This window comes from Astatotilapia calliptera, chromosome 11, assembly GCF_964374335.1.
Source record: "Astatotilapia calliptera chromosome 11, fAstCal68.1, whole genome shotgun sequence".
NCBI lineage: Eukaryota > Metazoa > Chordata > Actinopteri > Cichliformes > Cichlidae > Astatotilapia > Astatotilapia calliptera.
In genome coordinates, this window is record NC_137432.1 from 32,930,324 (window position 1) to 32,956,620 (window position 26,297).

The 26,297-nt window shown below is 43.0% G+C and overlaps 1 protein-coding gene and 2 long non-coding RNA genes across 3 annotated transcripts; all 3 read left to right on the top strand.

Annotated features, from left to right (window-relative positions):
* Positions 1–120: 120 nt before the first annotated feature.
* LOC145431858 (uncharacterized) lies at positions 121–1,418 on the top strand. The gene is made up of 3 exons (XR_013912164.1): positions 121–413; positions 828–891; positions 1,251–1,418. It is a non-coding gene; the product is annotated as an uncharacterized LOC145431858 (long non-coding RNA).
* A 329-nt stretch (positions 1,419–1,747) lies between these two features.
* Positions 1,748–3,205, top strand: LOC145431859 (uncharacterized). The gene is made up of 2 exons (XR_013912165.1): positions 1,748–1,859; positions 2,454–3,205. It is a non-coding gene; the product is annotated as an uncharacterized LOC145431859 (long non-coding RNA).
* A 12,616-nt stretch (positions 3,206–15,821) lies between these two features.
* On the top strand, positions 15,822–25,394 carry LOC145431864 (macrophage mannose receptor 1-like). The gene is made up of 5 exons (XM_080308141.1): positions 15,822–15,939; positions 17,159–17,533; positions 18,998–19,342; positions 19,480–19,574; positions 21,756–25,394. The coding sequence occupies exons 1-5, from the start codon at positions 15,915–15,917 to the stop codon at positions 21,849–21,851; spliced, it is 936 nt and encodes a 311-aa protein (XP_080164267.1). The 5' UTR covers positions 15,822–15,914; the 3' UTR covers positions 21,852–25,394.
* Positions 25,395–26,297: the final 903 nt, after the last annotated feature.

Below are 26,297 nucleotides of genomic sequence, written 5' to 3' on the forward strand. Positions count from 1 at the left end.
AATGTAAGTGCAACCAGGCTATGGATCAAGTAATTGCGATTAATTACAGAAAACTGTGAGATGAATAGGTTAATTTTTTTAAAATCTATTCACAGCACTAATCTCTCTCTCTCTCTCTCTCTACACTGAAAAAAAGGGACTGGCCATCTCTTGGATTTATGTAAGCATCTTGCATGCATTTAACACAATTGCCTCATGTTTTAAAGTTAAATGTAACTATATAGTGTAAAAACTACATGATATGCAGAAAGGGTGTATTAAATTGTTCATATCATGTTCAGGTGACGTAAGTCAATAAGATAGCAACGTTAAATCTCGTGAAACCACGCGTGATTTCATCTCGCGGGCTTTGGATCGTGGTTTAAAAAAGGCATCCATCTCAGTCAAGTCGAGCAGCCAACTCTACGTTTTTGGTATGTCTTGATTTTTTGAATTCATTTTTACCATAATTCAGCCAAATGTAGTTAAACGTCTAGAGTGTCGCCATGTAACATGCTAAAAAAGAGCCGTTAGCTTATTTGCTGTTTTATCTGTTGTCAAAGAATTGGCGCTTTTTCATTTGAATTTGTCTTTGGCACAAGAGCCGTAATATCACATTAAACCTAATTACGAGGCACTCATAACATAATTTGGTTTTCTGTGTGAATAGATTTGTCAACTGACTCTTCAGTTACATTGTGTATTTACTGCACCGTGGTGTTAGTGAGATTTTGGACATTGAACAGCTTTAGCTAATATCATCAGCGGCATTATGCTAGCTTACATCCCTACCCCTCCTGCCCTCACCTGCTGTCCTTTTGTTTTTGTTTTTTTTGCTGCATATTGAGAGATGACCTCTATTCTGCATTTCACCAGGAGTCAGCTGATGGATTGTGGGTTCAAGGTGTTATGGTAAGAAAGTATATTCTATTTTCGTTTCTGTAACTTAATTATAATAGGTTTTTTATAATTATTAGGTGCATGCATACTCACCCTATTAATACAACTGAGAGATCCAAAATCTGCCATAGGTTTAACTTATACCTGTATGTATTGCCAGAAAGGTGATTACTGGACTCGCATTAATGCACACTTGAACTGAAATGAGGTTGTAACTTGTGGGTTGTTGGGTTGCAAATCAGAAACAAACATCTTTGGATTTTTTTTTAATCCCATAAGATCTGGAAACACAGTTTTTATTCAACAAAACATTACTGATTAACCAAGCACAGTGCCTGCTGTTATTTCAAAATAATTTTATGTCATTTCAGATAAAATGCAGCATTCCAGTGCATCCCAACCATGCCTTTACAGTCAAGGTTTCTGACGGAGCTGAGTTTTTCTCTGACAGTCTGCTGAAAGTGTTTGCAAAGTGATCGGGGGAACAGGGCACAAAGCTAAAGGATGTAGCTGCCATAATGACGGTAAGAACTTTAAAATTCTTTAACTACAAAGTGTATATGTATTGCATTAGGTCAGTAAAAGATTTTTATGCTACATCCATTGAAACAGTCAACTATTACCTGTGAGTACTGATTCCACCGAAAGGATGCCATAATTTTCGTCATGCATTTACTGGCCCACTGAGAAAAAATTATCTTTTTTTTTAAAATAAATGTTCTGGAAACTATATATCCATAAAGTTGATGTCAAACAGGAACTTTTGATATTGCTTTGTAGATGCTGGTGTTGCATGTTGACTGGTTTAAAAAGTCAAGAGTTTTTGTCTGGGATCATTTTCTTCTGTGCTACTGAAAAGTTCACAAATCTGTTTTCTTTGTTATAATAGTCAAGGATGACATTAATGCTCGGAGTCCCTCATCAAAGTGCTCCGCATCTGTGTGAAAGACAATTGCAACATCTTGGTGCAGGAGTTCATGGTGAGTGTTTTATGAGTAGATTGTGGCTTTGCAACATTTAAAAATGCATTTAGTTATCCACTTGATCCTCATTGGACTGGTTAGGACCAGTAGTCCTCTTTAATAATTTGAAGTTCACATGAGGCCTGGTAGTGAACTCGGCCGCCGGCCCTTGAGGCCCCATCCCCACCCCTGTATTAGGGGTCACATCAGTGTGAAAAAACTTTAAATTTGTCATTCTAATGAACAAAGGAAAATCCCACCAATATTTATATTAGCTTTTGTTTGAAAAAATGACCAACTGACCAACAGCTAACCAAATTGTGGGGCTGAAAGTCTAAATTCTAACATCTTCTGAGTGACATAACCTGGATTTCTGATGGGCCGGTGTCTTTCTAACAAAAACTAATGTAAAGCATTTGAAATTATTATGTTTTTCACCCTCTCTTAGAAACTCTGTTAGACCATGAATGGCAGCATGGCAGGCCACTCTTTGGCTATAGCTATTTACGATGTTGCTTGCATTGGTTTAAATTACTCTAACATTAGAACTGGTAGATTCAAAAGAGATGAGTTTAAAAAGGAATCTTAAAGAAATGTTTTGTGTTTAACCAGGACTTGACTGAGGCCACTGCACAGATTGAGAAAACCACAATGAACATCTGTCTCCAGAGGATGCGGCAGGCAATGACTTTTCTGATGTTGTTCTTCAAGATCTGGATAACGTGACCTTTGCAGTAGCCATGCTGTTTGGACCTTTTTTATTCCTTCAACATGAGTTACCCATCACAACTCTGCTACACTTTTGAGGTGATTCAATGGGTGGTAATGGAGTTGGATGCAACTCAGCTCTCAAGAAAAGCTCACAACTAAGACAAAACTGCTCCTGCAACGAAGCTCACTGTTATGCATGTGAGGTGACCAGCTCTAGGTGAGAGGACATTTAAATCTCACACTTGTTCTGCTGCATTTTTGAAGCTCAATTCCAGGAACGGATCGCAGGGTTCATTTTTATATACTCTGCAACTGCCATGAGGACGAGCCGTTTTTTGTTGTTGTTTGTTTTTCCTTTTGCTCTGTACAAGTTCTGTTTGTCTGTTTGGCAGCATTTTTAAATTTCTCTTTGTATTTTTTCTTTCTTTTACTAGTGAAGAGATGTAGCGTGAACAGTTATACAGTCTAAATATCCCATATGGGTCGTGTGAAATGGTATTTTCAGTTTCATTCAGTTGAAGTAAAGAACGTTGAATATTTCTAAGTGTGCTGTTTTGAACCAAGATGTCACAGTATGATCAGTGCTGTAATTTTTGACAGTCACTGTATCAATGTTATTTTTGCGTCTCTTGAATAAAGGTTTTGACCTGCAAGTGCTAATTTCTTTAGTTATTGGGGTAAAATGGGTAATGTTAATAGGAAGGTGTTTGCCAATTCAGTAACCTAATTTAATGTTAATGGAAACTAACATTACCTCAAATTGTTTAGTCATAATTGTTGTTTAACTGAATCTTGACGTTAGAGGCCTTAAATAGAATGTTTTGTATTGTTCTTTCCCAACATTTTTCAAAAGAAACAGTCCAATTTCTTTGCTGTGATTGATTCCAGAGAACACGGAAGAACTGACATTATTTAACTGTTGATTTATGTAGATTCAGTGGAGGAGTAATGTCAGTTTAATTCTTTACCTACTGTCAATGCAGTGAAATTAGACATTTTGTTTTGAAAGGTTACTGGTGGATGCCAGCAACCATCTTGGAAGAGAACAATACAATCTGTTATAAGGCCTCCATTTGAAAATTGTGTATTTGATACTAGAATATAATAGCAAAATGTAATTTGAAGATAACATGTAGTATTTAAGTGACCAAGTAGTATTGGGTAAAAGTTATTGAATCGTGTTGGGATAACGTGAGAAAATTGTGAAGGATTAAAATATTCCAAGAGCTCAAATTACTTCATCAAAACATGTTTAAGTCACATTTTATCAACACAAATTGCACAAGTTTATTGAACATGAATAAATTGTGTTAATTTAACTCAATTGTTTAAGTTGCTGCCAAAGCAAAACATCTGTGTGCAACAAATGTCCACCATTGAATTAAGTAAATCCAACAACATATTTTTTTCAGTGTATATATATATATATATATATATATATAAACACCCAGCACGCCCCTGCGGGCGGTTTATCCTTCAAGCTCGGGTCCTCTACCAGAGGCCTGGGAGCTTGAGGGTCCTGCGCAGTATCTTAGCTGTTCCCAGGACTGCGCTCTTCTGGACAGAGATCTCCGATGTTATTCCCGGGATCTGCTGGAGCCACTCGCCTAGCTTGGGAGTCACCGCACCTAGTGCTCCGATTACCACGGGGACCACCCTTACCTTCACCCTCCACATCCTCTCGAGCTCTTGTCTGAGCCCTTGGTATTTCTCCAGCTTCTCGTGTTCCTTCTTCCTGATATTGCTGTCATTCGGAACCGCTACATCGATCACTACGGCCGTCTTCTTTTGTTTGTCTACCACCACTATGTCCGGTTGGTTAGCCACCACCATTTTGTCCGTCTGTATCTGGAAGTCCCACAGGATCTTAGCTCGGTCATTCTCCACCACCCTTGGGGGCATCTCCCATTTTGACCTCGGGACTTCCAGGTTATACTCGGCACAGATGTTCCTGTACACTATGCCGGCCACTTGGTTACGGCGTTCCATGTATGCCTTGCCTGCTAGCATCTTGCACCCTGCTGTTATGTGCTGGATTGTCTCTGGGGCATCTTTACACAGCCTGCACCGGGGGTCTTGCCTGGTGTGATAGACCCCAGCCTCTATGGATCTTGTACTCAGAGCTTGTTCTTGTGCTGCCATGATTAGTGCCTCTGTGCTGTCTTTCAGTCCAGCTTTGTCCAGCCACTGGTAGGATTTCTGGATATCAGCCACCTCCTCTATCTGCCGGTGGTACATACCGTGCAGGGGCCTGTCCTTCCATGATGGTTCCTCGTCTCCCTCCTCTTTCTTGGGTTTCTGCTGCCTGAGGTATTCACTGAGCACTCGGTCAGTTGGGGCCATCTTCCCCTTGGATGTTCCTTGTCTCATCCTGGACCGTGGTGCTGACACTCACCAGTCCCCGGCCCCCTTCCTTCCGCTCAGCGTACAGCCTCAGGGTGCTGGACTTGGGGTGAAACCCTCCATGCATGGTAAGGAGCTTTCTTGTCTTTATGTCAGTGGCTTCTATCTCCTCCTTTGGCCAGCCTATTATCCCAGCAGGGTACCTGATCACGGGCAGGGCGTACGTGTTGATGGCCCGGATCTTGTTCTTTCCATTCAACTGACTCCTCAGGACTTGCCTGACCCTCTGCAGGTACTTGGTGGTTGCAGCCTTTCTAGCGGCCTCTTCATGGTTCCCATTTGCCTGCGGGATCCCCAGGTACTTGTAACTGTCCTCTATGTCTGCAATGTTGCCTTCTGGTAGTTCAATCCCCTCAGTTCTGACTACCTTCCCTCTCTTTGATACCATCCGACTACACTTCTCCAGTCCGAACGACATTCCAATGTCATTGCTGTATAGCCTGGTAGTGTGGATCAGTGAATCGATGTCTCGTTCACTCTTGGCATACAGCTTGATGTCATCCATGTACAGGAGGTGGCTGACAACTGCTCCGTTCCGTAGTCGGTATCCGTAGCCAGTCTTGTTAATGATCTCACTGAGGGGGTTCAGGCCTATGCAGAACAGCAGTGGGGACAGAGCATCTCCTTGGTAGATCCCGCACTTGATGGTGACTTGTGCTATGGGCTTGGAGTTGGCCTCTAGTGTTAGCCCACTTTTCGTCAGGGTGCCCTGGTTCCTCAACACCTGACGCGGACCTTGTTGATCCGGGCGACGTCCGAGCCGGCATGCCTTCATATTTATTTGTCTCGCTCATGTCTGCGGTAGGCTCGCTTAGCATAGGGGGTCTAGCCTTAGGACCCTTACTGGATACAGAGGCCCCAGGCAGGAATCGAACTTGCGATCCTCTGTTCCAAAGGCGTGTAGTCTAACCACTACGCTATATATATATAAAAAAAATCAGGTTTTATTCTATATATATTGAGATTTCATTCATATAATCAGACTATTATTGTGATATATATTTTATATTTTCCTCAATCCTCATTCCACAATATGACTTTTTATAAAGTAAAACAAGATAAGAAAATGCCAGATGCAAGCCACACAATATACCCCTGAGTAAGTCTCCAGGGACTCCGCGGCCCGGGAGCCACTTGTGATCCACGTCACCCCTACTTGTGGCCTGTGTATTGACGTGAAGAAATATAATGCAATTTGGCCCATGAGGTGACTTTTTTTGTTACGGAAGATTTGTTTGTTGTTGAGTGCAATGTTAAAATAAGTTCTCTAAAAAACCAAAAAATGATTTAATATGAAGCCACTGTGAGCACTGTGAGCACAGAGTGCAAACATGTTGAGGGATTGGCTGTCTTATTTCAGTGAGAGAGTTATTTGTAAAGAAAACAATTTTCAGTGGCCCTCAAAAACTAATTTATACACTTATGCCTGCATTTTTATTTTGTTACGTACGAACATAATTATTGCAGAAGTGCTGCCATGTGTCTGGCCAGAGAGAGAGGACCAGTTTGTTTATTTGGTAGTTCAACGAAAGGCTTCAGTTAGTTAAGAGTGAGAAAAATACAGTTTGGAGTTTTGTCTTGTTATACAATATTTGAAATTTAAAAACAAACAAAGAAAACACTACATTTTTGGAAATATTTGCGGGTGCTTTCTTGTTTGCTTGTTTTGTACTACTTGACCACTAAAGTGGCCCTCCAATGAGATGCCAGTGCCAGCAGTGGCCCACAGCTCATTTAAGTTTGAGACCCTGGCTAGAGGCGAACATTCCAAACCACACAAGGTTGTTGGAAAATGTCTGTAATCTGATCTCCAAAAGTTGATTCTGTTCATCTGGACATACCGTTTTCAGTGTGAAAAACCCTTCTCACATCACTTAGTAATGACAACAACATTATTATCCTTCCGGCAGATAAGGGTAGGTGCACATTATTGCTAAACCAGAAAGACTATCATGAGAAATTTTTGTCACTGCACAGTGACCAAAATACTTTGAGCCCCTGAAACAAAATCCAGGAAGTGGTTACAGGAAGAGGGTGATAGACTGTCTGAAGCAGTTAGAACAAGACAAGGCTATTGACCGGACCTCATACCACAGGCTGTACCCGGGGAGTCTACACCAAGTCTGTATAGTTTACCGAAGATACATAAACAGGGTGCACCTTTAAGACCGATTGTCTGCATGATCAACTCTGTCACCTATAACATCTCAAAGTTTCTGGCTTCAATCCTCAACCTGCTGGTGGGCAGCTCTGAACACCACATCCAGAACACGTTGGATTTTGTTGAGAAGGTGAGAGATGTCATTATGGAGGCAGATGAAACTATGATCTCGTACAATGTTAGATCTCTCTTCACTTGCATCCCAGTCATGGAAGCGTTGGAGGTAGTTCGTAAGATATTACAGGATGACCCCAACCTCAGCAACAGGACCACTCTTAGCATCGACCAAGTGTGTTTGCTTTTGGAACTGTGTCTTCATTCCACCTACTTCACATACAAGGGTCAGTTCTACAGGCAGAAACATGGGTGTGCCATGTGCTCCCCAGTTTCACCCATCGTGGCCAATTTGTACATGGAAGAAGTGGAAAAGAGGGCTTTGCTATCCTACCTTGGAACACAGCCAAGTCATTGGTTCAGGTACGTGGATGACACCTGGGTGAAAATCAAATCTCAGGACGTACTACATGTCACGGATCACATTAACTCGGTGGACCGACACATCAAATTCACCAGGGAGGATATGAAAAGTGGCAGGTTAGCCTTCTTAGACTGTGAGATTTCCACCAGTAATGGGGGACATCTAAAAGCTGATGTGTACCATAAATCTACACATACGGATCAGTATTTAAGGTTTGACACTCATCATCCACTGGAGCATAAACTGGTTGTCATCAGGATGCTACAACACAGATCAAACACCATCCCCACAGACACAGCGGCCAGGGAAGCAGAACAACATCACATCAAGAAGGTCCTGAGTAAATGTAGTTGTCCCAGCTGGACTTTTGTCAAAGGTGGGAAGGCACCAAAAGAAAGCTCCAGCCGATCCAGGAGAGAAGGACAACCGCTGCCTAAGCGAAAACCTGTAGTGATCCCGTATGTGTCAGGAGTATCGGAACAGCTGAGACGCATTTTTTCTAAACACCGGGTCTCTGTTGCTTTTAAACCCCAAAACACGCTGCGCCGAAAATTGGTCCACCACAATGTTGCTATAGGCACAAGTTTCTAGGAGTGTCATGTGTTGTTGTGTGGCAGGCAGAGTTATAGACACAAAATGCAGAATTCAGACGCAGGTTTGAACTCAACAAGTGACAGGAGGAGACAGAGGTCTTAAATACAGACAAAGGGAGATGGAACATATCAGGTTATAACAGGTGAGCTAAACCAAACTAACAACAGGAGAAACAAAACTGAACACAATACACAAAGTACAAGAGATTATCAAAGCAAGACAAGAAACAGAAAGACCCAGACTGCAGACATACAAATGTGATGCAGGGGAGGAAATAAACATAGTGAGGAGACTGAGGAGAAAAGAATCACTAAACACTTCAAGCATTGGGCACAGAGAAACCTGACAGACATGGGGAAAGAAATGGAAATAACGAAATAGATGAGACAACAACAGAGACAGAAAAATAAGGTGATAACTTGAAAACAGGAAATAACAGAAACAGAGAGTAAACACTAAGACACAGGTAAACAGGAGACTGGACACAGGTAGACAGAAAAACACAGATAGAGACAAGACTGATGAAAAACATCGGACGCTATAGGGAGGACACACAGACACCAGACAAAGACTGCATGAAAGGGAACTGACTAACTCAACAAGGAACTAAGAACTAAAAGTAGAGATAACAAAATTCAGGTATTAGGAAAACCAAACATGAGACTAAATAGCGCATAACTTAAATATTTATTCTTATATAACTCCAAAAGACAGAATTGTGAGACTACAACAAAAACTCAAACACCAAACCGAGGGATCCAGGGAGACCCAGGGAAACCGAGTTAACGATAAAAACCCTGAAAACCATAAATTTCACACCTGAGCCTCAACTCTCGTGGCCCGGTGCTAAACGACTCACGGACCGGTACCAGTCCGTAGCCTGGGGGTTGGAGACAGCTGCTTTAGCCTATATACACTAAATGTGTGAAACTGTATGATTGACATCTAAAGCTAAAGTAAATAATGTTGAAGACTTTATCATTCAATTCAGTTCAAACCTCTTTTATTTTAGTTAGACAGCACAAAATTACCACAATATTACTTAATATTACTTAAGTAATATTACCAATATTACTTAAAAACCTTTTTTCAAATAAGTTCTTTCAAAACAGCACTAAGCTTTGTTTGTTATAGTGTTAGGTCAGTCATAACATTAAAAGGAAAAACACTAGTAATTTTGTTCTAAAATGAGCACGTTGGAATTCTTTAGCTTTGCATTTATATTTCCAAATATTAAAGAGCAAAATATTTTCTTATTTGTAGATTTCCATCACTTTCTGATGCCAGGGTGAAGTCATTGTCATGGATGGAAATTCTGTGCAAATTACTTCCCAGAAGTGTATTCAAGCAAAACGTATCAGGTTACGGGTTTATTGTTCATTTTACTGTTTTCTCAGTTAAAGATATCATGAAAATCATGAAAATGACTGTACATTGGAAATATGTTTAGTTCTTGTGTTGTTATTATTAGTTAGGATTTAGTTGAGTTTCATTTCAGTTTTTATCTATAACTCCTGATTTATAAGTGTTTTCTTATCCTCTGTGTACTCTGTCTTGTCCTCAATGTTTTACTTTCAGTTCTGCCTGTGCATTAGTCTATCCCGGTGTTCCATGTTGTAATTGTCAAGCTTGTGTTTGTTAGGTGAGGCTGTGTGCAGTCAGGAATAGGACCCAAGGTGCAGACTCCGGAGACAGACGTGAACTCAAAAAGGCTTTAATGCTGAACGCAACATGACATAACTAGAAAAACTCAAAATAAACTTACACCGGTGGACAGGCAAAACACACAGCAAAATAAACGGTAGATCGCGACACGGACACAGAGAAACACAGGGCTTAAATACACAGAGGGAGCAATCAGGGAATGAGTAACAGGAGGGAAACACAGCTGGGACAAATCAAAACTGACGAGACCAAAGAAGCATAAACTGAACACACTGAGAAAAGACAGAGACCTTCAAAGTAAAACAGGAAACACATAACACAGACTGAACAAAGACACAGCCTCACATGTAGGCACTACAGAGGGAACAGAGACGTGGGACCAGGGCAGACACAAACACTGAGTGGACACGGGGATATAGGAACTAAGGATACACATAGACGCGAACTAGACAAGGGGATGCAGGTGATAGGGGAGACAGAGCAACTAAAGAAGACAGAGACATAACCCATGAGACAGAACTCAAAGAAACCCAAAAACTAGAAAATATAAATAATATCATACACTCAAAAACCCTGGGTCAACGACCCAGGCATCCTAACAGTACCCCCCCCCCCTTAAGGGCTGGCTTCCAGACAGCCCAAACCAAAACCTCAAAATCAAAAAAACAAAAACAACCCAACCAGGGTGGGCGGCGGGGGAAACAGGATGGAGGGCTCGAAACAAATGAAACACATTGAGCCAGAAACAAAAAAAAGTGCAAACACTGGAGCCCGGAAAGCAACAGAACAAAAAGCAGGCTCATGACAGGCGCAGGCAGCCAGGAAAAACAGTTCACAAAAAGTTCAGGGGGCCGGCCCGGAGGCTGACAGCACAATAGTCCAAACCCAGGCAGTTCAGGGGGGCGGCCCGGAGGCTGACGGCCCAAGAGCCCAGAAAACAGTTCAGGAGGCCGACCAGGCGGGAGGCACCGACGGCGACGGAGCAGATCAGGAGGCCGGCCGGGCGGGAGGCACCGACGGCGACGTAGTTCAGGGGGCCGTCCATGACAGCAATGACGTCCAGTCATCGGCTGGAGAGGACGTGCAGGACGAGCAGGCCGGACGGGACGAGCAGGACGTGCAGGACGAGCAGGCCGGACAAGACGTGCAGGACGAGCAGGCCGGACAGGACGAGCAGGCCGGACAGCATGGAGACCTCTGGAGCAGACGAAGCTGAACACTCGGAGGCCGGACCAGGCGGAGCAGCAGAGGCCGGACCAGGCGTAGCAGAGGCAGAGGCCGGACCAGGCGTAGCAGAGGCAGAGGCCGGACCAGGCGTAGCAGAGGCAGAGGCCGGACCAGGCGTAGCAGAGGCAGAGGCCGGACCAGGCGTAGCAGAGGCAGAGGCCGGACCAGGCGTAGCAGAGGCAGAGGGCCGAACGGGCTCCTCGGGCCCTCCAGCTGACGAGACAGGTGGCCGAACGGGCTCCTCGGGCCCTCCAGCTGACGAGACAGGTGGCCGAACGGGCTCCTCGGGCCCTCCAGCTGACGAGACAGGTGGCCGAACGGGCTCCTCGGGCCCTCCAGCTGACGAGACAGGTGGCCGAACGGGCTCCTCGGGCCCTCCAGCTGACGAGACAGGTGGCCGAACGGGCTCCTCGGAGCCTCCAGCGGAGACAGGTGGCCGAACGGGCTCCTCGGGCCCTCCAGCGGAGACAGGTGGCCGAACGGGCCCCTCGGAGCCTCCAGCGGAAACAGGTGGCCAAACGGGCCCCTCGGAGCCTCCAGCGGAAACAGGTGGCCGAACGGGCCCCTCGGAGCCTCCAGCGGAGACAGGAGGCTGAACGGGCCCCTCGGACCCTCCAGCGGGAACAGACGGCTGAAGCAGTCCCTCGGACTCTCCAGCGGAGGCAGATTGCTGGACGGATGACAGAGGAGAGGAGTGACGATGGCGTCGCTTCCTTCTAGATGAGGGAACTGAAACTGGCGGAGATACGGAGACCTCCTCCTCATCCGACCACATGGCCGCCAGGAAAAAGGCAGGCGAATGGGCAGGCGAACAAGGTCCTGGCTGGTGTGAGGAAGGAGAGGCAGTCTGAGGTAGAGACGAGGCAGGTGGTGAGTGTGTGTTGTCCTGGGGCGGCGGTGAAGAAGTGGAAGTCAAGGTAGAGAGAGCAAGCTCGCCAGCCCTGACTTGCTCCCTCCAGGCAGCTATGGAGCTGCCCAGCACAGTGTCCATAGAAAACTGAGTAAGCCGAGGGTTGCTCCGAATGATGGCATCCACAGCACTTAGCCCAACTGCCATGGTCCTCAAATCATTGGCCTGAGCAATGCGGTCAAGGAGCCTAATCATCCGCTCCATCTCAGCATCGAATCCAAAAGCTGAAGAGTCTGCAGGGTCCATGTTCTGGTCGCGATCTTCTGTTAGGTGAGGCTGTGTGCAGTCAGGAATAGGACCCAAGGTGCAGACTCCGGAGACAGACGTGAACTCAAAAAGGCTTTAATGCTGAACGCAACATGACATAACTAGAAAAACTCAAAATAAACTTACACCGGTGGACAGGCAAAACACACAGCAAAATAAACGGTAGATCGCGACACGGACACAGAGAAACACAGGGCTTAAATACACAGAGGGAGCAATCAGGGAATGAGTAACAGGAGGGAAACACAGCTGGGACAAATCAAAACTGACGAGACCAAAGAAGCATAAACTGAACACACTGAGAAAAGACAGAGACCTTCAAAGTAAAACAGGAAACACATAACACAGACTGAACAAAGACACAGCCTCACATGTAGGCACTACAGAGGGAACAGAGACGTGGGACCAGGGCAGACACAAACACTGAGTGGACACGGGGATATAGGAACTAAGGATACACATAGACGCGAACTAGACAAGGGGATGCAGGTGATAGGGGAGACAGAGCAACTAAAGAAGACAGAGACATAACCCATGAGACAGAACTCAAAGAAACCCAAAAACTAGAAAATATAAATAATATCATACACTCAAAAACCCTGGGTCTACGACCCAGGCATCCTAACAGTGTTGTCATGTCTATGTCTCTCCTCTGTCTCTTTCCCTTTCCTATCCCCCAGTCATGTCTGTTCTGTTTGTAATAACTTAAAGGTTAAAAAAATAAATAAATAAAACAAATAAATACTAATAAAGCTCAATCAAGTGGACCAATAATGATCACTTAATAATAAATCCGTTGGGCATTTTTATTGGCCTTCAGATAATAATTCTGATTGCTACAGTGCTGAACGAGACAGGCAAAAAGGAAAAAAAATGTTTTGGATTTTTGATTGTATGGTAAAGAAATGTGGGATAGAAAGCATGAACTATGTTGTGAGATGGCAAAAAGAGAGGAATCAGAGAGATGGGAGAAAAAGGTAGCTTTTGATGAGATGTCTTTTTCAGGAGAAAGAGGAGCTGAAGTGGAAACAGGCGCTGCTAAGCACACAGCTCCACCACACATACATGCTAGCCTATTTCACCACCGTGTTCTTACGTCATTCTGCAGGCAGTGATGAAAGCCACTCCGATCTGAAGTCCCGCCCTCCCCGATGACCGAAACCACCACCATAAGAACAACAGCGCCAGAGCGAAGTGTAATTTTTCCAACAGAAAAGGGACACTGGAAGAGAGACTGTCCTAATCCGAAATTCAGAGGGATTGAGGACAGGACGAGGGACCTCCAGTCGGAGCTGCAGGCTGTGGTTTGCCCACATCACTATTAAAAACAGGGAGTGAAACAATGCAGACACACATACACTACATATGGATTAACAAAAATAAAAATGATATAAAAAAGTATAGAGCACCATCACCAACATAATTAAAACTACAATCAGGCCAAGTTTTTGGCTAAACGTTTTACAGCTTCACCTCCTCACAAACAATCTTCAAGGACAACTAAGCTCTCCCTGAAGGCAAAATACAGTTCCAGAGCAAGGACATCAACATCAAGAGTCAACAGCAGGTGACCAGACAACAGCATTGTCCTGAACCTTAGAGACCAGCAGCATATACAAACATGGATGGAGACATGCTCTCCCAATCACAAGCTGGCAGGTTCACCTCACCTGCATTATCATTGTGTGTGAATGGACTTGGAAAGAGTGAGTTTGACATAAGACAAAACTGAAGAAGAACCACCCACTCGGCCGCTGATAATATATTTGTAACAACCACGAACTGCTGCAGGTTCTGGGAGAGGCAGACAGCAGCAGTGAGAAGGATGGAGAAGATAACGAGAAGGGAGAAGAGAGCATGGAGGAACAATGAAGGTTGTTTTTAGTGTGGGGACCAGTATTGGGCAAGTTACTTACAGTAGTTATAGTTACTGGTTACTTGTTCAAAAAAAGTAACTGAGTTAATAACTGAGTTACAATATTTTAAAATTAACTAATTACTAGGAAAAGTAACTATTGTGTTACTTTTAAAAAAATGTTTAAGAATCTGGGGTCCAGGATATAATGTGGCTTGTATTTGGTTTCTATTTGTTTGTATTGTTTTGTTTTTTGTGAGAAACTATTTTATTTCAGAGACTGCATTTTAAATTGTTTTTGAAACCATTTTACAAAATCAGTATTACCACTCAACCAAAAACTGAATGTAAAAGCTGAATGAATTGACTAAGCTCCTTCCATCCAGCCATCCATTTCTTCCTCTCATCCTGGGCTGGGTCAGAAGCCCATCCACCTCCTCTAGTTTGTCTGGGGGAACACCAAGGTGTTCTCAGGCCAGCCGAGAGATATAATCTCTCTAGCACGTCCTGGGTCTGCCCGGTGCCTCCTCCCACTGGAACATCTCCGGAGCGCTTCACCCAGGAGGTCCCGAGGAGGCATCCTTATCAGATGCCCAAACCTCCTCAACTGGCTCCTTTCGATGTGGAGGAGTACAACTCCACAATCCTCGCCCTATGTCTGGGAGAGGCCAGCCCCCCTTTGGAGAAAGCTTGTTTCTATCTCTTGTATTCATGATCTGGTTTTATTGGTCACTACCCTGAACTCATGCCCATAGGGTGAGGGTAGAGACGTAGATCGATCAGTAAAGCAAGAGCGTCACTACGCTCAGCTGTCTTTTCACTGGTACAGCGCTTCACTGCAGCCGCAGCACAAATCTGTCTGTCGACCTCCCGCTCCCCTCACTTGTGAAGAAGACCCCAAGATACTTAAACTCCTCTACTTGGGGCAGCAACTAGTCTCTGACCTGGAGTAGGTACTGCACCCATTGCCCACTGAGGACCATGGCCTCAGACTTGGAGGTGTTGATTCTCAGTTTCACCGCTTCACACTCGGCTGTAAACAGTTTCAGTTCAAGTTGGGGTTCTGCACTTTGAAGTTCTTCTATCCTGCATTTTTCTTCATGGTGCCAGCAGGAGGTGGCACCGCTGTCTGTAAAAACAAACAAATGAGGAGAAGCCTTCCAATCATTTAATTTTAAAAATGATCATTTTGAATTCAATTTAAAAAGCCAAACAGTTGATAGTATTTTTATGTTTTTAATGGTTACCATGTGCGAATCACAATTTCCTACAGAGAAATTTAAATTATTTACAGAATTAAGATCTTTCTGGTGTATACAATCGTATTCATTACATTTTTAACTGAGAAAACAATAAAATAAACACATGATCAACAAACCCTTAACCTGATATATTTTACTTCAGTACATTTCTAGAAAGTAATTTGCACAGAATTTCCATCCATGACAAAGACTCCACCCTGGCAGCAGAAAATGATGGAACTCTACAAATAAGAAATAATTTAATTTAATGTTTGGAAATATAATTATACAAGATAAAGGATTACAACACGATCGTTTTAGAACAGATTTACTGTAAAGTGTTTTTCCTTATAATGCCATGACTAACTCCAGTAAACAGTGCTGTTTTGCATTCTGAGTGGGAAACATTTGCATGACCACGTATGGGAATCGCAGTTCATTGTTTAAAAACTTAGAAAAAGAGCATAAGTGATTTTGCTCTGGCAGATCCAGCCTGGATAGACACTGAGGGCTCTCCAGCTCTCCAATATTTTCCACAGAATAACAGCTCTGGCAAAGATCATGCATCTAATTCTGCTCCTGTCAGGTCAGTGTTGCTAACTGTCAAAAAGTTTATCTTTTTTCACTCTTCAGCTGGACATACCTGGACATGCACATTTTAATCTTTAAAATAATAGAAAGATATCTATAATCACATTCTCTAATTGAGAAATTGTTTTTCAATATATATTTTAATTACTAACATAATGGAAACAGTAATTCATCTTGCCCAGGAATGTGATTGTCAAGCACTTTCAAAGCTCATAATTGTCCTATTTTGTCCTTTTGTTCTATGTTTAAAATATTACTTTGAACCTTATATTTTGTTTTGTAATTAATTAATTATATTTCAGCTGGGGTTTTTTTTGTTAAATTTCTAATAATTGTTTCAATGACATTAAATTGTTTGTCAAGCAGCCCTGCTGTGTAATTGTTCTGCAAAAATATATAGACATGATTTTTGTCCTAGATTTCATTTTGATAAGATAAGATAAGATAAGATAGGATAGAACTTTATTAATCCCTCGGGTGGGTTCCTCTGGGAAATTCAACTTCCAAAAAAAAGCACAGCAACGACCGAAGTTACAGTTACAGAATTGTTATATATATATATATATATATATATATATATATATATATATATATATATATATATATATATATATATACACACACACACACACACATATATAAATACAGAGACAAATATAAATAAAATATACAAAGGGGATAAATAGAATAAATAGGAATAAAAAATAAAAATACAAGTGAATTGCACATTTCAAGTATTGAGTCTATTGCACTGTTGACTATTTACAAAAAGTATTGCACAAGGTATTGTACAGTGAGGTGAAGAGGCACTACAGCTTAGTTGTTCCCCCCTCCTTTGTCCTCCTGTTTCCCCTCCCTCTCCCCTCCAGAGAGGAGTTAAACAGTCTGATGGTGTGTGGGACAAAGGAGTTTTTAAGTCTGTTAGTTCTTGTCTTTGGGAGAAGCAACCTGTCACTGAACAGACTCTTCTGGTTGTTAATGGCCGTGTGCAGAGGATGCCCAGCATTGTTCATAATGTCCAGCAGTTTCTTTAATGACTCGTACAAGTGATGCTAAAATGTTGACAAATCTTATAGTGAACATTTTTAATTACAAGTAAATAATAAAATGTGGACATATCATTATTTGTGATTCTCTAAGATATCTTACAGAAAGCAGTGGCTCTTACAATGCCCCATCAAGTATTTAATTTGTGGGTGATTTTTATTCCACAGGCTTGTCTTTTCAATTTTCACATGGCCTCCAGCCCCAGTTTGCCTTCTTTCAAACACCAAAGACCTGGTCTGAAGCACAGAGCATCTGCAGGGAGCAATGTTTCGACCTGGCCACTATTAATGACATGAGAGAGATGAAAATTGTCCTTGAAGCTGTCGGAGATAAATATGATGATGCTGTATGGATTGGCCTTTTAAAGGGCACGACTCCCAGGTGGCACTGGTCTCTGGCAGATGATGATTTCTACAAAGAGGGAGAAAGAAATTATTTGTTGTGGAGTTCAATAAATGTAAATTACAACTGCCCATTTTTCAAAGACGGGAAGCTGAATATGGTTTCCTGTGAATACCAACGGTATTCAGTTTGCTTTGATGGTGAGTCATTCTTGTTCATACTGGTATGATACAAACCTATAAACACTCATTAGACACACTGGATGTATGCATGTGTTTCGTGGTTCATTCATTCAGAAAGTTGATTCTATTCATCTGGGTGTAGTTTTTAGGGTGGGTGAAACATTTCATCACTCATCCAAGCGACTTCTTTAATCACTTAACTGAGGAGGGGGCCTAAGTCTCATTCGTAAAACATGTATTCGAGTAATGCTCGTGACCATTGATCAGTGATCAGAACAATTTGATCATGAATCTGACCTTGGAGACCATCATTCGTCAATAATGATAGTTTTCAGTCATTAAAATTTGATGAGAAACAGGAACATTTGGACCAAATGATTTGACATAATTCTTTATTTTAAGTTAATGGTAAAGGCATAAAAAAAGGGCAGGGCATCACAAAAGTGATTCGCAGTTACCTGTTAGAATCTGTCTATGATGGAAAATGGTGAACTGAGAACTGTTTTCTTTAAAGCCACTCTTAAAAGGCTTTAACTTTGGTTTATGTATACATAGTTTATACATGTAGATTTTACAAAGCACAAATGGGCTTTAAATTAAGCGTCTTGATGAAGAAACACTCTGGATGGTACGGAAGCGTAGAGCTGCCACCCAGGCAAAAGGAAATTGAAGTATATCACATTATAACGTGAAAAGTTTAATGTTCTAACAAGATACTTTTCATGTTTGTACAATATACTTTTCACGTTCGAACAACATAATATATATATATATATATATATATATATCAGATATGTTAATAATAATAATAATAATAATATTAATTATATTATTATTTATTTCTTTATTTTTGTGTTTTATTTGATTTAATTTTCATATTTTTTTCCTGTCCTAATATTAAGCATTTAGGTCAGCACTTACTGTTTTTAAAGCACTTTATCCAATTTCCCATTTTTCAGTTTCATTGTACTATTATAATATGTATGATTGTGCGACGACTATAAAGAGTTATCTTATCTAAAAATAAACTTTGCTTGGCCTATATAGCACTACATAACACCTACAGTCAACTTAAGACATTCATATTGTATGACCCAACAATAACACAGAGAAAAGACCAACATACAGATGAACCACTATGCGAAAGCATTTGGCAAAAGTTGGAAGGAAAAACTCCCTTTAAACAAGAAGAAACCACCAGACAACTTTTTTTTTATTGTCAAAGCTTAATTATCCTTTTTAGTAAGCTCCCTGTAGATAGGCTTAAAATTTAATCTAAAAATAATTATTTTTATCAATATAAGCTGTAGTTCAGTACCTTGCCAGTACATAAAAACTGTCTTGCTTTGATTCTCGGGAATACTACAGGACACACTGCACACTCTCTTGGCTGAAACCCGAGGACCATTGCTACATAGCAAATGTTTTAACTGTTTTGTGGAAATCAAAAGTCAATGAAGCTAATTTTACTTTACTTTGCAGCGAGACAACAAGGTGCAGATCGGTACATCCTTAACACACGACGCATGGTTTGGACTGCTGCCCGTGATTTCTGCAGAGCACACTACACAGACCTGACCAGTCTAAGGAATGATGCTGAGTACCAGATAGTCCAGCAAGTAGCCAATGGCAGTGAAGTGTATGTTGGCCTCTTCAGAGACCCCTGGGAGTGGTCAGACCAGACTGACTCCTCATTTAGATACTGGAACCCAGACGAGCCTGTCTGGACTGATAGCACTCAAACCTGTGTTGCTATGTTGAAGGTGAACTCTGGTAAATGGGGAGACAGGGCATGCACAGAAACACATCCTTTCGTCTGTGATTGCAGTGAGTAAAACTCTTTACTAGAAAATTTATATAACATTTATATTTCAAATAGAAAAAAAAAAATCTGTCTTTCTCCATGACAGAAATGTGTAAAATGAAGGATCCAGACTAACTCTGTTTACATGTGTTTATATTAGGGAACAAGCTGAGTTTCATTAAACTGAGGATCAGCCCACAGGACTCAATGCTGGATCTAAGTAATCCTTCAGTGCAAGCAGACATCCTGGAGCAAGTAAGTCAAACAGATCTTCCGATCTTTGTTAATGAAGAGCAGTTCATTATTAGTATATCATACATTGCATGATGACCTTCATGGCTTTGCTATAGTAAATGTAAATATGAGTGGGGTTTTTTAATAGATAAGATAAGAGATAAGATAAGATAAGATAAGATAAGATAGAACTTTATTAATCCCTCGGGTGGGTTCCTCTGGGAAATTCGATTTCCAAAAAAGCACAGCACCGACAGAAGTTACAGAGTTATACACACACACATATATATAAATACAGAGACAATATAAATAAAATATACGAAGGGGATAAATAGAATAAATAGGAATAAAAATAAAAATACAAGTGAATTGCACATTTCAAGTATTGAGTCTATTGCACTGTTGACTATTTACAAAAGTATTGCACAAAAGGTATTGCACAGTGAGGTGAAGAGGCACTACAGCTTAGTTGTTCCCTCCTTTGTCCTCCTGTTTCCCCTCCCTCTCCCCTCCAGAGAGGAGTTAAACAGTCTGATGGCGTGTGGGACAAAGGAGTTTTTAAGTCTGTTAGTTCTTGTCTTTGGGAGAAGCAACCTGTCACTGAACAGACTCTTCTGGTTGTTAATGGCCGTGTGCAGAGGATGCCTGGCATTGTCCATAATGTCCATCAGTTTCTTTAATGTCCTTTTCTCTGCCACTGTCACCAGAGTGTCCAGCCTCATGCCGACCACAGAGCTAGCCCTCCTGATCAGTTTCTCCAGCCTGGATGAGTCCTTCTTTGCTGTGCTGCTCCCCCAGCACACCACAGCATAGAAAAGTACTCCAGCAACCACCGACTGGTAAAACATCCTCAGGAGCTTCCTGCAGATGTTAAAAGACCTCAGCCTCCTGAGGAAGTACAGTCGGCTTTGGGCTTTTTTATACAGGTGCTCTGTGTTGCATGACCAGTCCAGTTTATTGTCCACCCACAGCCCGAGGTACTTGTACTTGGTGACCACCTCCACCTCCTCCCCCTCTATCTGAACCGGCAGTGGACCTGCTCTAGACCTCCCGAAGTCCACAACCAGTTCCTTAGTCTTTGAGGTGTTGAGTTGCAGGTGGTTTGTGTGACTCCATGCGACAAAGTTCCTCACCAGACTTCTGTACTCCTCTTCCTGATCATCCCAGATACACCCCATGATGGCTGTGTCGTCTGCAAACTTCTGAATGTGGCATAATTCAGAGTTGTAGCAGAAGTCAGAGGTGTACAGGGTGAAGAGAAGAGGGGACAGCACAGTTCCCTGTGGTGCTCCTGTGCTGCTGACCACTGTGTCAGACGTGATGTCCTTCAGCCTGACGTACTGTGGTCTGTCGGTGAGGTAGTCGGAGATCCAAGCCACCAGGCAGGGGTCCACCTCCATCCTGTTCAGTTTTTCTTGAAGCATACAGGGCCGGATGGTATTAAAGGCACTGGAAAAGTCAAGAAACAGGATCCTGACCGTGCCTTTTCCCCCATCCAGGTGTGAGTGGGCTCTGTGTAGGAGGTACAGGATGGCATCCTCCACTCCGACACCCGCCTTGTATGCGAACTGTAGTGGGTCCTGGGCATGTTGTACCTGTGGTCGGAGGAGGTTGAGGAAGAGCCGCTCTAGAGTCTTCATAAGATGTGACGTCAGTGCCACCGGTCGGAAGTCATTCAGCTCATTGGGCCGGTTCTTTTTGGGGACCGGGACGATGCAGGATGTCTTCCATAGGGCGGGCACTCTCCCCAGTCGCAGACTGAGGTTGAAGACTCGTTGTAGCGGCTCCCCAAGTTCAGCAGCACACGCCTTTAGCATCCTAGGACACACCTTGCCTGGGCCTGCTGCCTTTCTGGGGCGAAGCTTCCTCAGTTGTCTCCTGACCTGATCCACTGTGACACTGGGAGATGTTTGGGAGGAGGGGAGGGGGGGAGATGTCTTGCTGCTGAGAGAGGGATTGGAGGAGGGGGGTGTCATGGTGTCAGGAAGGGGGGGAAGCGAGGGAGGCAGGAGAGTGGGGATTGGACTCTGTAGTGAAGGTGAGGGTGGGGGGGTTGTGGGCTGGTCAAACCTGTTGAAGAAGTTGTTGAGTTAGTTTGCCTTCTCCACAGTCCCCCCCACTGTGCTTTTCTTGGTGTTGTGGCCTGTGATGGTTTTCACACCATTCCAGACCTCCCTCATATTGTTCCTCTCCAACTTCCAGATGAGCCAGAAGCTAAAGACTAATAACACGACTGCTGTTTTTCATCTAAACTGGAGAAAAAAATCTGATGGAACCATCTTTACGAAGGAGCCTTGAAGAAGTGGATGAAAAGACAAGAATCAGGGGAATAGATTAATATGGAGCATAGAGCAATGTGAACATTGTTCTTTGTTGTTTAATTTTCTAAGATCCGAAGTCCTTCATGGCATGCATTTTTAATTTCTCTTTGTTATTTGGGACCCGATGAATGTAAAAACAAAGAAGTATCATTTTACCTGATGTAGTTCCCAAGAAAAATGATATCCCCATGAGGACATTCGTTTTAAATTTCGATAGAACACTAAAAAGTCACAATTGAGTAATGATGTGCAAAACTTTATTTGGTGTTAGCATTTTTCCTAAGTACAAAAACAAAATGAGAAACAACAATTGGGCCCCTTTGAACAATATGGCTCATTTGAAGTGCTTCTAACAGTTACAGGAACACGTATGTCTGTAACAAAGTAAAAAAAGTAAAAGATTTCTGAACATCACATGGAAAACAAAACATTTCACTCCAAAACTGCTACTTCAAACTTTTTTCCCCCCGTGGGAACATGTTTACTCAGGCCCTCCCAGGAATGGGTGGGCAGCACACTCCCAGCTGGTGGCTGATACCCTCAAGTGTTGGTGGTTCTCGGTGTTCAGGTCTGGGTACCCGCTCACTCCCGATGGCTTCTTGGCGGTGTCATGGTCCTGAGTCTGTTGACTCAGTGTTTTATGTTATTTAATATTATCTTTTGTTTTTGTTTATTCTTGTTGTGTATTCTATTCTAAGATTTCTAGTCGCTAGGTTTTGGTTCCCATTTTCTCTCTGTTTCTAGTTCTGTCATGGTCTGTGAACGCCTCCTGGCCATCCAGTGTAGATGTAGTTAAACTGTTGGGAAGACAACGTTAGAGAAACGTGAACATTTTATTTGTACTGTATAATCTGCAGATTCTGACAGAAATCTGCAACTTTCTGTCTCTAAAACAGCAATAAGGATAATTATTAGGCCATATGTAAATAAAAAAATAACTTTAACTTAAAGCAAAATTGGGAAACGTAAAGTCCGAAACAAGTCTTTATATTAAGGGACATCAGTCAAACAATACTGTTTCGTCTGGGTCTAAACAGAGCGCGTTGTGTGTGACGTCTTCTTTTGCGCATGCGGGCCGCTTTGAGGGCCGTGAACTGTTCACACTAGAGCGCGTTTGCTGTCACATTTTATTTTTAGTGTGAACAACCAGACAAGAAAAATCTGATTTGATCAGAAAATCGCAAATGAGCATTAAGACCTGCAGTATGAAATTAGACTTAGAGTACACCTGTGCCTCCATGAGTCCTGCTCTTGGGTCCACCTTTCCTGCCTGCCTTCACACAGTCATGAGAGACGGGGCCAGGTGGCCGTGGTTCAGTCGGACCCTCAGACCTCTGGGCCTGAGGCTTGGTCCACTCTGGCAAGGCTGGCTGCGAGCAGAGCCTGTGGGCGCGTCACTGGAGCCCCTGTGTCTTCCGTACTGTGGCTGCTGGGTGACACCACGTCTGAGGCTCTTGTTGCGGCCTTTTACTTTCCAAACACCAAAAAAGTCCAAGAAAAGGCCGTGGGTGGCAATGGGAGGTTTGTTTTAGAACGCACTTCTGACTCCATTGTTTAAAAATCATATGTGGTTTATTTTGTGCAAAATTATAAACAAAAATCAACCAAATAACTTCTTAAAACTTAAAATTAAACGAAAGTTAATTTAATTTGCTTTAACAACTTCAAAAGTGGTCAAAAAATCATTTTCTAACCCTCCCATCTTCCCATCTGACATTTGGCAAACAAAAAACGAAAAACCTCTTTACCACACCCATCCAGGGTGCTCTTAATCTCTTGATTAATGGGAGGGTCCATAAGCTAATAAACCAATCACTTTGCAAAAGCTTCTCCAATAAAATTAATTACAAATTTAAATAACAAAACCAGGTCAGTATATTCTTACACCTTTAAAGAAAAAACAAAAATGAATACAAATTGCATTTTATGAACATTCAACAAAAATGGCCACAACAGCTCTCCTCAGTTCTTTCCAGGAGGGTGGCACGGTTGCCCCTCCGTTGGTCCTCCTTGGGCTCCCGCACTCTGGTGGCCTGGATCTCCTCCATTCCTGCTTTATGCCCTGGGGGATGGGGCTTTGGCTCCCCACACCAGCAGAATGTTACATGGAGAAACCTTTTGAATACAGGCACGCCCGTTCACACAGGTATGCGCACAGGTGTATACATAGGTGCTCACAGACACAAACTACACCTTTTTATGGCTGCTACATCAAAGCACATTGTGCACTGTCAGTTTTGCGTGCTGCATAAATACATACAATATTTAGTATTTACTGTTACTTAAATTTATTTAGGTTATTGCAGTGATGCTCTGTATTGTGTTGCTCTCTTTTTTTGCTTGTTTTCTCTTTTTTTCCTCTCAACAGGTGAGCCAGGTGATTTTTTTAAGTGCCCTCTCTCACTGTCCCTCTTCCCCTCTGTTTTTCTTCCCCTCTCTCTCTTTCTTTCTTTCTCCTTTTCCTATACCCCAGTCATGCCTGTCCCATCTGTAATAACTAAAATAAAATAAAATAAATAATAACAAAGTTCGATCAAATGGACTAATATGGCAAGGCCGTGATGATCCACCTGGTAAAGTAAATCCGTTGGGCATCTTTCTTGGCCTTCAGACAACAATTCTGATGGCTAAAAAAAACAACCCAACAAACAAAAAACAAAACAAAATATGGGAACACCTATGTGTGAAAGGCTGTGTAACAGTTGTGATCTGCCTGTAAGCAGAGGAACACCTTGCATGTAACACACTTCTCTTGAGTTTTCCCTGAGCGGTCTTTTGCTCTGCAACACGCTGCATTCTTCACTTTCGGCGCCCCTGACAGATGTGCATTAGCCCTCCTGCGGAATGAGACATGGTGTTACACCCCGGCCTAGGCAACCGGGGTGCAACGTAGAAAAACAAAGATAAGGAAAATAAAACCACGAAGGCTCTCCACCAAAATCCCAAAACGAAAATATCCCATGACGAAAGTATTAACAAACCCATTCACAACTATTTACAACAGACTATTTATTTACAACAAAACACCAAACTATTTACAACACGGGGGAGATCGCGACCATGACACACTGAAACACAGGGTTTAAATACATAGAGGGAGCAATCAGGAAATGGACCACAGGAGGGAAACACAGCTGGGGCAAATTAGAACTGACGAGACAGGGAAAATGTAAACTGAACACACTAAGATAACACAGACTTTCAAAGTAAAGCAGGAAATACATAAGTCATGCAAAAACAAAACACTGACACACCAAAACGTAACATTTCCCCCTACCCAAAAATCAAACATGTAACCCCAAGTGAAAAGTTTGATTCAGACAAACGAAGGCTGAAGCGAAGGCAGACGAAGCTGATGAAGGCTGGAGCGGTCCCACTGACCCTCCAGCAGACGACGAAGGCTGGAGCGGTCCCACGGACCCTCCAGCGAAGGCGGATGAAGGCTGGAGTGGTCCCACGGACCCTCCAGCGACGACAAAGGCTGGGGCGGTCCCACGGACCCTCCCCCCAGCGAAGGCGGATGAAGGCTGGAGCGGTCCCTCGGATCCTCCAGCGAAGACAGACGAGCAGCTCACTAGCTGCACACATAGACACGCAGCCCACCAGCTGCACACACGGACACGCAGCCCACCAGCTGCACACACGGACACGCAGCCCACCAGCTGCAGAAGGCTGGAGCGGTCCCTCGGATCCTCCAGCGAAGGCGGATGAAGGCTGGAGCGGTCCCTCGGATCCTCCAGCGAAGACAGACGGAGGCTGAAGCGGTCCTCGGACCCTCCAGCGAAGACAGAAGGCCGAAGCTGTCCCTCCTTCGGACCCTCCAGCGATCCCGGACGAGCCCCCATATGTTACACCCCGGCCTAGGCAACCGGGGTGCAACGTAGAAAAACAAAGATAAGGAAAATAAAACCACGAAGGCTCTCCACCAAAATCCCAAAACGAAAATATCCCATGACGAAAGTATTAACAAACCCATTCACAACTATTTACAACAGACTATTTATTTACAACAACAGACTATTTATTTACAACAAAACACCAAACTATTTACAACACGGGGGAGATCGCGACCATGACACACTGAAACACAGGGTTTAAATACATAGAGGGGGCAATCAGGAAATGGACCACAGGAGGGAAACACAGCTGGGGCAAATTAGAACTGACGAGACAGGGAAAATGTAAACTGAACACACTAAGATAACACAGACTTTCAAAGTAAAGCAGGAAATACATAAGTCATGCAAAAACAAAACACTGACACACCAAAACGTAACACATGGGGCACTGCCTTCACTGGATGCTTTTCCCTTGGACTTACACATCTGGGTCTTCTTCCTGCACTGAAAAGTCAAAGCTGTCATTGGCATGCTCAGCCAAGAAAGTCATGGCCACTTCCATGCGAAATTCAAGGAACTCCATG